Source organism: Ahaetulla prasina, chromosome 1 (genome assembly GCF_028640845.1).
Source record: "Ahaetulla prasina isolate Xishuangbanna chromosome 1, ASM2864084v1, whole genome shotgun sequence".
NCBI classification, from domain to species: Eukaryota; Metazoa; Chordata; class Lepidosauria; order Squamata; family Colubridae; genus Ahaetulla; species Ahaetulla prasina.
The window spans coordinates 318,210,005-318,222,093 of NC_080539.1; the positions used below are offsets into that span (position 1 = coordinate 318,210,005).

General features: G+C 49.1%; 1 protein-coding gene across 3 annotated transcripts in view; it reads left to right on the plus strand.

The window, feature by feature from the left end:
• The first annotated feature begins 6,763 nt into the window (after positions 1-6,763).
• PAX9 (paired box 9) overlaps positions 6,764-12,089 on the plus strand; it is a 46,725-nt gene continuing 41,399 nt past the window's right edge. For all 3 annotated transcript variants that reach the window (XM_058162283.1, XM_058162284.1, XM_058162285.1), the window contains exons 1-2: positions 6,764-6,961; positions 8,021-8,647. In XM_058162283.1, the coding sequence (XP_058018266.1) occupies positions 6,958-6,961; positions 8,021-8,647 (631 nt within the window). In that variant the 5' untranslated portion in view covers positions 6,764-6,957. The remainder of the gene's footprint in view (positions 6,962-8,020; positions 8,648-12,089) is intronic.

A 12,089-nucleotide genomic window follows, 5' to 3' on the forward strand; every position in this document is an offset into this window, starting at 1 on the left:
GAATGTAGACCCCAGTGTGTGTATTATACAAGAAAGCTCCCGTGGTAGGTCCAGCAGCAGCAGCAGCAGCAGGTGAGATTGAAGGGAATTGTGCAGGAAACCGGCCCTGGAAATGTTTGCTTTGGTAAGGTATACTGTCAGGCGCGCATTACTGCTCCTTCTATAAATCGTGCTTCCTGTCACGGGGCAGGAATGTCAACCCTTTTACAGCTGCAGGTTTTGAACCGTGCAGTCAAAAGTCAGGATTTTTTCAACAAAAAAAAACCGCTTGGATCCCAGGGCTTTTGACAGCTTGATCTATAAACTCGTGGAGTTCTGTGGCAATTACTCCCAAGTAAAAGCGTCTGGAAAATGACATTTGGGTAAAGGCGAGGAGGCTCTTTCCTCTGAGTTAACTCAGAAGCGTGGAAAGTTCTACCAGTTGAAATGTCTTTGAATATATTAGTAGCTCGGGTTGGTAGTTAGTTATGCGGTTGGTTTGAGCTTCGAGCTTGGCGATTGAGTTGCAAATGTTTTGTCCCCCTGCGAGGAGACACCTTCGGTGCGCTTTGGGTTGGGCACTGAAGATGTCTCCTTGAATGGGGACGAAACGTATGCAACCCAATCGCCAAGCTCGGAGCTCAAACCAACCACAATTCTGCCAGTTTCACCAATCTTATGGGATTTATTCTTTCCTCCCTAAGCCGTTGTGCAGGTATTAAGATCGATCCCCAGCCTCCCCCCCCGCCGTTCCGAGGTTCCGGGTTATGGAGTTTAGGACAGTGGCAAGGTTGACTACCACACTGGTGGAAATTAACCGAAGAACGTAAGTCGGAACCTGGTCATTAATACCCAGAGAGCCAGTTTGGGGTCGCGATTAAGGCATTAGAAACTGGGAACCGGTGAGTGACTTCTAGTCCCGCTTTAGGGACAAAGCCAGCTGGGTGACTTTGGGCCAGTCTCTCTCCGCTCCAGGAAGGAGACGATGCCATGGAAGCTGGTCGGAAAGAAATCTCACTGAATTCAAGAGAACTGACCCTGAAGTCGTGGTAAATTTTTCTTAACATTGAGGAGAAGAACCGTGTTAGGTTTATTTTCTGCCGCACATCGTCTTCCATCCAATAGGAAAGAGATTTGAACTCACTTCCTATCCGTCAGTTCAATAGTTGATCGATTCCATCTGTTCCCCAATCTACTTTCAGACAGATTATACTTTAAGGGAGGGGTCTCCAACCTTGGCAACTTTGCTGGCTGAGGAACTCTGGGAGTTGAAGTCCACAAATCTTAAAGTTTGCCAAGGTTGGAGACCCCTGCTTTAAGGTGTTTTTCCATGAGGTCCGTTCCCCGCTCCCTTCCCACAGTATTTCATCCTGAGGTCAGTTTTAGACTTTAAGCTCTCTCCAGTCGAAAACATAGACGGTCATTAATGTCTCCTTGAAAAATCTCACTGAAATTTGGATTTTTTGAGTAGTTGCATTTGAAATAGAGAGTACGCTTTTACTTGGAAACAGGTGTTTTCCCCCAGCGAAGTCTATTTTCTTACAAAGTTAACTTTAGCAGATTGCTAGTTAACAGAATACATTAGGAACAAGAAAGGAAAACAAAGAGTAAACTGCAATCCGTGGTCTGATTAAATGGGAATATCTAGTTTTAGGCCTATATCACATCTTCCAAACAGTATTCTGACACTTGTAAGGTTGCAACCCTCGTATATGTTCTCCCCCCAGTAAAATACTTTATTCATTTCAGTTGATGTTATAAAAGATTGCTGGGTTAGGCGGGACAGAATTATTTGTTTAAATTTGCCTTTCCTGAAAAAAATTAATCTCATCTGCTGGCTCTGTTCTGTTTGTTTGGAATCGTGACTTGTGTACAGAATAAACAAGGTTTTTCCCCCCCACCCCAAGCCCGCACCTGGGATTTAGTTGAATAAAACTGAGAAACCGGCCTCGCATTATTGAAATATAAGCCCCAGTGACATTCAAACGCTGCTACCATCCTAAACATTGTTGGGACCGATTCATTTCAGAGCTGCTGAGTATTACAACTCCTCTGAGGATCTGCTGAACTGCTCGGAAATCAGTACTGGCTAAGATGTACCATCATGCCCACTTTGATTGTACTTCTCAGAGCAAAATTCTTAGCAAAATGCTTCCGAGGTAGCGATGGAGGAGAAAAAGGAGGAAGAGGAGGAGAAAGAAGAAGAGGAGGAGGAGGAGGAAAAAGAAGAAGAGGAGGAGGAAGATGAGGAGGGGGAGTGACCTGTTGGAATAATCAGAGAAGGATTCATGTACCAGACCAATAAAGGAGCGGAAAGACAAACAGCTCATAAAAAACAGAAACTTTTGCTTTATAACTCGATCCTTTGTTTATTTCCCCTTAGAAAAAGGTCCCGTTGAGGTTTCTGCCAAACGCAAATACATTTAAGGTGGCATCTTTAATTGGCTGCTTGTCCAGCATAGTTGTCCGCAGGGAGTGATTGTTTCCCAGTGTGAGCCACACAGAAATTGCACCAACGTTGTCACGGCTTTCCTTAAAGTTACCCTTATTCTATGAAGTCATTTGCGCAGAATGTTTTGCAGTTCTCATTTGAGCTGGGTTCCCCAGAGCTGCTGCCTTTCCCACTTCTTCTTCCAGTATGTCAGATTCTACTGGAGCGAGTAAGACCAGTTTTCCCCGAGGAACGTCTTCTCAAAACACGCGGGGCTTCAATTTTCACTATCGCTAACCAGCATGTGAATTGAAGCCCCAAGTAAAGCTGGTAGGTAGGGGACTTGGACAGTTCCACCTCTTCCTGCCTTTTCCCACTGAACTTCACGGAGGGGGATTCCAAATTTTCTTGGGAGACTGTCTGGTTGACATTCATCTTCAGGTTTTCCTGGGGGCCGCTCAGCGCTCTTTACCTGCCAGACCCGTTTGGGGGTGGTTTTTGTTGTTGTTGTTTAAATCTAGCTCAGAACGGCTTGCCTCTTAACTGCCTCCTTTTATTTATCGACCCTCAAGGCCTAACCTGGTTTTCCTGCTCCTGATGTTTTTTTTAGCAAGGGAAAAGGTCTGTGTCAAGGACTTCATTTGCCTTCCCAAGCCAAATTGTCTCTAGGCTTGAAAATCCAGCCTGGAATAATTCAACAAGGATGGTGTTCATTTTTACTCTTCAAAATTTGAGGAAATTTTCTTCTTTCCCTTGCCGACTCCCTCCGTTCCTCTTTTTCAGCTCCTCCTTCTTCTCTACCTCCAATTATTCCATTATTCTATACTGAAATTAATCTTTTTGCCAGGCAGGTCAGCGCGATCGACAGGCTGTTGTTTATTACAACGTTTGCTCCTATTGGTCTCAGCTCCCCTCGTCCTCGCCCGACTGACTGTGGATGTGACCTTTGTTATTTCAGCCTCCACTCAGCAGTTCAGTGGAAACAACTTGAGCACGTTCAACCCTGATAAACATTATCCTTCAACCACTGGGGACCTGGGCAGAGTAAACGAGCTTTTCTGACAGAATCACATCAGGAACACACATTGAGAAAAAGGCCCGAGAAACAGAGCCCGAGAAGGGGAGGTGGAGCTGGGAAAGGAAGAGAGGAGAGGAGAGGGAGCTGCAAGTTTGAGGGGAAATTGAGCCAGAGGCGGAGCGGAGGGACCCCCGAAGTAAGCTCCGATCCGACAATTCTACCTCAAAGATGCTCGGAGGCACGGCGAGAACGGGGGTGGACTGGAAAGAAGAGATCAGGGTCTAAAGCGGGACGGGGCTGCAAGTAAAACTCGAATCTCTTGGGATGTTCAGATTCCCAGGAATCCCTTGTCTTCTCTGACCTACCCAGGACCACGTCGCCCAAGACCTACGTTGTATTGGACGGCTGTGAAGCTTCCTGGGGATTCTTTTTTTTTGGCGTCAATTTCAAATCTAAAACAATTTGTGCTTTAAAAAAGAATGAACGCCAAGGTTCGCATCAAGGCAGCCATCCTGTCGGTGCGCAGACCTCAATCCTAGCTGAAATTATAATCCAGGCCAAGGGGTTGGACGGAGCTTGCCCGTGGGCCTGCTGCCTGAACTGGAACGGAATGGTTGGGAATCCAGCGGACTAAATTCGTCGAAAAGATGAACAGGAGCGGCTGTGAATGACTAAGACCCCAGCATCCCCCCTCCCCGTCCCATTGGTAAGCCTTCCCCTCTCCAGTGCGAAACTCCCCCGAAACAGTCCGAGAGAAGAAAGTGGGGGGTCCAGCGGGAAGACAATCGTGGGCCTTGACCAGAAGCTCCCTTACAGCGCCCCTAACATTTACCCGGGAGGAAGGGATCAGGGTCGAGAGCGCCAGCCGGACTTCAGGAGCGAGAGGGTCAAAGAGCTTCGCCCCTTGACCGACTTGAGTGGGAATGCTGCGGGGATGGGTGGCGCGGCGGCCCCTCTGACAGAACCCGGTTCAGGCGAAACGTGAGAATTTCAAGGTGTTTTAGCGACTCTCAATATGACAAGCAGCTGACAAATTTATGCGGAAAGGAGCGGGGCGTCACACAACCCTGGCTGTACCAATCCTCCTCGATTTGATTCTAAAACCATTAATTAGAATTAAGTCATTTTTCAAAGCTTTTTTCCCCTTTTTTTGAGTTTTGAGTCGCCGCGGACTGACTTCCACCTGATGGATTGAAAGAATGAAGAAAATGGAGGAGGGGGAGAAAGAAACCAGTCTCCCCCCCCTCCCCCGTGGCTGGTTGTACAGCGGACTCCGATATTAGCTCTATAATAGTTGACTCAAGTTTTGCTGTTAAACGGCAATATTCAATCGACATTCAAGCCAGCCTAGCCTAGTGCGGTCCACAGAAACTCCGCAATGAGATCACGATCCCTTCCCAATCGGAAGAAATTTCCCAAGCGATGCAATTGCCAGATTACAAGGTTAACTCCTTATAAAAACCTCCGTTGTTGTTTCAAAGGCAAATCGCTTTGTTACATTTCCCCCACCCCACCCCCCACTTAGGGCCCCAAATACGGGGCCCATTGCAATTATCTACTTGGTACTTGGACCTCTTTAAAAGTGGGGTTACGTTTTGTACGGCCAGTTCTATTTGCTGAGCGCAATGAAAATCTCTCCGATTGGAATTAGGAGCGCTAGTCTGTAAACGGTCTCAACCTTCGTTTCCGAGCGCAGCTTTGGCATCCCCAATTCGCTTTTACGCAATATCCCCAGCCTGAGTTCTGAATCAGTTTCTCCCTGGCAGACAGAGATCCCCATCCGTTTTAATTCCTCCCAAAGCGATGTCAAGACCATTCCTTTCATTTTTAGGGATCCCGGCCATTCCTGTTAAGCCCGCTGTATGCAGATTTCAAGCGCTGGCTACTATTCCAGTCCTAAACCACCGGGGTGGTACAGGGTCGCTTTCTGGAACCAGTTTTGTCCCTCAAAGGAAAGAGGCCTTGGTGGGAATCCCCCCCCCCAACTTCACTTTTCTTGCTGGAAGTTTTTAGTCCTCTGCCGTTCACGCTTCGACCTAACGTTTCAGGTGAAATTGTCCACCCGCTCTTAAACACCTTCTTTGATGAAAAAGCGGCTAAAGCATCTGGTGGCGTTTTGGTTCTTTTCTTAACTAGGAAAGCCCAGAAAACACGTCCGAGCGGGGGATGTGTCTGCGCAAGTGCCAATACCCTACGCATTATCCAGACCCACATCTAAACTTCGCAAAGATCCTATAGTTGAGCCCAAAAGCTTAAAAAGCAAAGAAGTTTCTATTTCATGAAAGGTTTCAGGGAGGTTTTCATGCTGTGTTACGACACAGGCCCACATTAAGAGGAGCTAGTTACAAGTGGACAAGACTTCTAGTTCTTGGATCCTGTACAATACCTCCGGACCTGTGAGTGCGCAAGAGACCCCCCCCTCCACTCCCACCGCTAGTAACGTGTCATTGTGTTCCTTGGGCGAGGTTGATTTCTTCTAAAGGTTTTTCATCGGCTGCGGTCATAATGACGCAAAAAAAGAAGCCATTCCATTAAAATCCAGTTACATTCGCCGCCCAGTCTTTCATGGGGCAGGAAAAGCGCGTTTGTTTTGTGGCCTTGCTGTTGTGTTGCAAAAGTTCACACACACATTTGCGTGATCAGCTTGTTTGTGGATGAACAGTCCAGGTGTTCGATTTCTGGCAGCTAAACTCGACCGGTTTCCATCAACACCCGCCTCTCTGCTAGCGTTCTTTTGGGTCTAGATTTCTTGCCTTTTTAAAAAAGTGGTTGCTGCTACTAAAGATAAATAATACTAGGCGGAAACAGAGCAGTGTTTTCTTGAAGAAATACAAAAGAAGCTTTTCTAAAATGGGAAAATATGATTTCCCAGGAAATATTATTTCTGTTTTCTAAAATGAGGAACGAAACCCCCCCAGGGTCAGTGTGTCTTCCTGAAAGTTTAATTCGACGTCTAACTACTGGCGCTGAAAGCAGAACTAAGGTGAGTCCCTTTTGTGAAAACAAACCCGCCTTGAGCGGCTATTCATCCTGTTAATACATTTTCCACGTTCTGCTATTAAATTTCCTCTAATTTATGGCCTCCCGCAATTCAGCTTTCCCATCTCCTGTGCGCTGTTGTTGCATATGGAACCCAGGTGCTGATCCAGCTTGCCTGCAAAAGCGAACGGAAGCCCCTTCCAGGGTGAGACTGTCTGTCACTCTTGCCCACCAATCCGGGGGTGCATTTCCTTTTAGGTCCACCTTCTAAGGGGCGTGTCTTTGGTGAGTGATAGCCCGAGACGCCCCAACCGACCCAGCCCAGCCCACGTTGCTGCGAGATTGAAATGCGGGACTTAAGTCTCCTGCCTCGGAAAAGTGACTTCCTTGGGGTTCTTTTTCTTGACATTCTCGCCTTTTCCCGCGGTGGGAATCCGAGCGAGCCGGGGCCTTCTTCGGAGCCGATCCCAGCCAGCCGGGCAAGACCCATCCCACGCCGAGTTTCCTCCGGGGATCTCCACGCACCCTGCTCGGCATCCTGAGTCAAACCATGGGTAAGTGGTCCTGCTGGAGAGGCGTCGGATGCCGGGTGGGGGGGGGGTGTTAAGACGGGCGCGGGAGGGCGATCCGGTGGCTCAGAGCTCCCACGGGCTCCCGCCTGACTTTGCTTGTGGCTCCGACTCTTGTTGGGGAAAAGGCGATAAGAAGCAACGGCGGCGGTGGAGGCAGCCGCAGAAGCGCCAGCGCTGGAGAAGGAGAGCCCAAACTATTGGGGTGGGGGGGAGGGGGAGGGCATCCGATCGACCCCAGCCTTCTGGAACCCCGGATTCTCTCACTCCCCCACCGAAAGCTGGTTGTATTTCTGCGGGGAAAACATTCCTGGCTGAAGGGAGAGGAAGAAAGCAATCCCCGCAATCGGGGTGTGTGTGTGCCGCTTCCCACTTCTCTGCGGGGTTATTTCACTTTCCCGGCTGCCTGTTTCTAGGCGCTCTGCTTGTCTAGCCCAGGCTAGAAAAGTTCGTCAACGCGCCGCTTTCGAGAGGAGAAGGAAGCTGGCCGCCCCAACGGCGTTGACTAAGCAGTCCGCTCAGTTTTCAACTGGACTCCTTTCCAAGGAACGCCTCGGTCCTCGGCTATCCTACACCCCCCCGCCCGCCCCCAATCCCGCGAGTGAGTCCGGGTGAATTGTCTGGAGTGGCTTTCCTCTCGAAATGCGGGAAATGTGCGGGCTCGGGCCCTGCGAGGCTCGGGAAGAGGTTGCTAGGGATATTCGCCAGTGGCTGCTGTCCGAAACCGGTTGCACTCAGGGGGGGAAATCCTTTGGGAAATTCAAAGGCCGGAGTGCCCGCGAGTAGGAGCCTGCAAGGATTTAACTCCTTAAGGCGGCAACTATTAGCTAGGTGCGCCCTTACTACGGCCGAACTTGCTTCCCAGACAGCGGCGAGCAGCCCAACCTAAACCCAGCCTTCCCCGGGAAGGAGACGCGCCTCGAGCGTTTGGCAGTCCGATGTCCTTCCCTTCCCTGCCCTTGTTCCAGGGTGACTGTGTCCGGCTCAGTCTGGCTGGACTCTGGGCGTCTCTTCCAACGTGCCGCTGCTTCTCTTTGTTTGCAGAGCCAGCCTTCGGCGAGGTCAACCAGCTCGGCGGGGTCTTCGTCAATGGCCGCCCTTTGCCCAACGCCATCCGGCTTCGGATAGTGGAACTAGCTCAGCTGGGCATCCGACCGTGCGACATCAGCCGGCAGCTGCGCGTCTCCCATGGCTGCGTCAGCAAGATCCTGGCGCGCTACAACGAGACCGGCTCCATCTTACCCGGGGCCATCGGAGGTAGCAAGCCGCGGGTCACCACGCCAACAGTAGTGAAGCACATTCGGACTTACAAACAAAGGGATCCGGGCATTTTTGCTTGGGAGATCCGGGACCGGCTGCTGGCCGACGGCGTGTGCGACAAGTACAACGTGCCCTCTGTCAGTTCCATTAGCCGGATTCTGCGCAACAAGATTGGAAACCTTTCTCAGCAGAATCACTACGAGGCTTACAAGCAGCACCAGGCAGCTCCGCAGCCGGCCCTGCCTTACAACCACATCTACTCTTATCCCAGCCCCATAGCTGCAGCAGGTGCCAAGGTGCCTACCCCACCTGGCGTGCCAACGATCCACAGCGCCGTCCATATGCCTCGGACCTGGCCCTCCTCTCATTCCGTCACTGACATCTTGGGAATTAGGTCCATAACAGATCAAGGTAAGAGGTTCAGATTTCCAGCTAGGGACAGGATTGGTCAACCGAGTCCAAGAAGCCCACCCCTTCCAGAGGTTCTACGGTCTGTTGGATGGGGGGGGGGAAGGGGCACTAGTGTTTGCTGACTAGTCCATTCTGTAGCTTCAGAAAATGTCTAGTGTATTTTCATCAAAAGGGGAAGAGATTCAGAAAAGGATATGAATTTGCTTTTTGTTGATCCTCAATAGCCTTAATTCCCTGGTCTTTAACTTTGAAGGAAGCCCTAAGTTATAGCATTGTATAGCATCACCCAGCTATTGTGCTAATATAAAGTCTGTCTTCATGAACAGTGTTAGATGATGCTATAAAGGCTATAAATGATTTGGGTGGTAATGGCCTAGGTGGAACTTGATTCTAAATAAATTTCTGCTCTCTTTGACCTAGTGGTATTTTTCACTTAGTTGCAGGGCCTTCCCCTTTTAAAGAGATCCTAAGAATATAAGCAGAGTCCTATTGGATCCAACCCCTGGCCCAATGAGTCCAGTGGTGTGCTTTTACACTGGCCAACCAGCTGTACAACGAAGCCCAGCAGATGGCCTTCAAATGCAGTCACACTGCCATCAAGGCTAACAGACATTAATCCCCATGATGTGGAAACTTGTCTCAGATTTTATGTATCTAATACATTTTAGTCAAGATGTTTGGCTGAAGTTTCTGGTGGCCAGGGCTTTGCACAGGCTTTCTTACCTGGGAGTGAGCCTTACAGAATTTCACGGCTGAGCAACAAGTGATTCCCAAAGAAATTTCTCTCTAAGAAGCTTTACATTTAATTACAAAGGCGATATAAATGAAACTGAAAAGAAATACAATATTTTCTCCCAATAAAAATATTTTCATGGCAACCCATTATTTTGGAAGCTGATATGATAAAAACAATTGACTTATATTGGTTTATATGATAGTAGGAACCAACATATGGGCAATATTTAGACTATGTGGATACTATCAATTTGGGGAGCACTCGTTTCAAAAACAAGTGTAGGCTTGTTTATAGTGAAGCTCTTGTACATCTCCAGTAGGTGAACATATCACTGTGCTAAGATAGAAGCATTTATTAAAGATGGAAGGGAAAATGTTCTTACACATTTGTTACATATACATAAGCAACACAACATCTAGGAAAGATTTAAGCACACTTCTACAATTCTCCAGTTTAACTGAGCCAACTAAAATCAAAGAAGCAAATGTAAATGAGCCCACAGAGCTTTCAGATTTACCTGCATTTATTCACATTTTGAAATAAAATCAACTCAGCTAAAAAGACAAGTTCCAATACTTGGCACATTTTCTGTGAATCGGTTGTGTTGATCTTGACTGGATTTAACATCTGTGTAAACAGTGTTGCTGATGCATCTCATTTCTGGATTAGTTTGCAAGTACCTCACATTGGCTACCGCATCTAAGTGTGGCTAAAAAGATAATTGCTGAATAGGGCTGGGAAAAGAAGAACTTGCTATTTTACTAGTTCTTGCACTTATGAAAAAGAGAAGTAACTAGTAGTGGTGTCAATTATATAGCAACCTCTTAAAACATGAAAGAATCCAATGGCATTTTTAACACTAACCCTTTTATTGTGTTAGTAGCTTTTGCGCATTATAGAGGTCTCTTCCCAAGACGTGTGTGTGTGCGCGCGCGCGTGCATTAATGTGTGTGCATGTATGTACACACACACAACATGTACCTATCGAATAATCACACAATTTATTCCAGGAAGGAACAAACACAACTAACCTTTTCGTGGCCAAGTTATTTTGGCTACCAGACTAGTTCAGCATACCTAAGCAACAGAAACACACACAATCCCCGTTCGGGTATATTTACTTTTTTCTCTGCCAAGGCTTTTGTGCTGATATTTGCTCTCAAGTCAGAGCTTCTGTGGCAAAGGCACCTCCTCGGAATTGCAGGCAAGTCTTTCTCCAGTTCTCGCAATCAGGGCAAATTTGCTCAGACAGGAAGTTCAAATGTCACCTAATTGCTTTCGTTCTCCTGCTTCACTTTGTTGTGCTCCGAAGCGGTGGTCCAGAAAACTGAAACGGCCTATGTTTAATTTGCGTTTAAGCCCCTTCCGAGGCCCGCCTGCCTGCCTCTCCCGACTTCGCTGCGGAATTCCAGACGGGCAGTTAAGGAAGGCTTAGCGGGATTGCCCGGAGCGGCGAGTGCCGTGCAATAGGCACGGCCGCACGGATACTCGTTTGAAAGGCCTCGACTCTACAGCCCCATAGATCCGAACCGACTTTCATTTCAGAAAACGGAAAACCGGGCGAGATAAATACAGTTGTCCATTTTCATGAAGTGCTGGCTAGCTACACACACCACGTTTGTGCGAGAGACACAGTGGTATGTGCTCATACAAACAATAATGTTAACAGTGTGCAATGCACATGCCTTAGCGTTGCCAATGAAAGAAGCCTCCGTTTCCAAATCCTTCTTTTTTTTAACTTTTTTTTTTACTGAGAATCACATCGAAATGGCTCGGGCTGCTCAATTCCCTTTCCCGGGGCGCTGCTTGCTAGCGTCCCTTCCCTTTTGGTCCGGCGTGATGGGAACATCTGCTAGGATCGTTATGCACAGAGGGCGCGTGGGAGGCTGGGTGGGGGGGGGTGGGGGGCGGCCGGAGAAGCAGCGCGAGCTGGCCTGATTTCCGTGTTTATTAACGCCCCCCCGGGTCGAGGCCACCTCTGGGTAGGAGGCCCGCGAACGGTGTGTGTGTGGGGGGAGAGGCATTGGGCTTGTCTTCGAGTTCCCGGCCCCCCCCCCCCCGGTCTCCCGCCTCTGCTGCGCGAAGCTTGACCCGAGGCTGTTCGGCTTTGATTTATTGGTTAATTTGACCTTGCTGCCGCAGGAAGGAAGCCCTATTCGTGGGGAAGGGAGGTCGCCAAAGACGGCTCTCCCAGGCAGGCTCCGGCCTGGGCCTGCCACCACTGCTCAGCCGCGAACAGAGGAAAAAACGCGGCTGGCCCGGCTCCGAGGCCATTCGAGCGCACGGGCTTGGTTGGCGTTGCCTGTGCAGGCCTTCATCTCTCCGCCTGAGCCGTGTTCGCTTCGCCTCTCAAAGGCTTCTCTCCCTCCCGGCTGCCTATAGCTTGATCGCACAGTCCAGGCTTCGCAGATCTGGTTAAGGCCACTGCCCTGGGCTGCTCAGCCTTCTGGGTCCCGCCGGGTGAAGGATCGGGGACAGCAGCTGGGTAGCGTGGATCGGCCGAAACTCAGAGGACCTTAGTTCCCTCTCGTCTTATTGCCACTGCCGGCTCCTACTTGGGACACACACACACTCCATTGGTTTCAGAGGAATCTCCCTGCCTAATCCTGAAAGAGTAGTGCAATTGGCAGACAGATCACCCTAGTAAGCTGTATGTGTCGATGTGCACTGAGAGTGGTTGTGAATAAGCCTGTGTTTGCACGCACA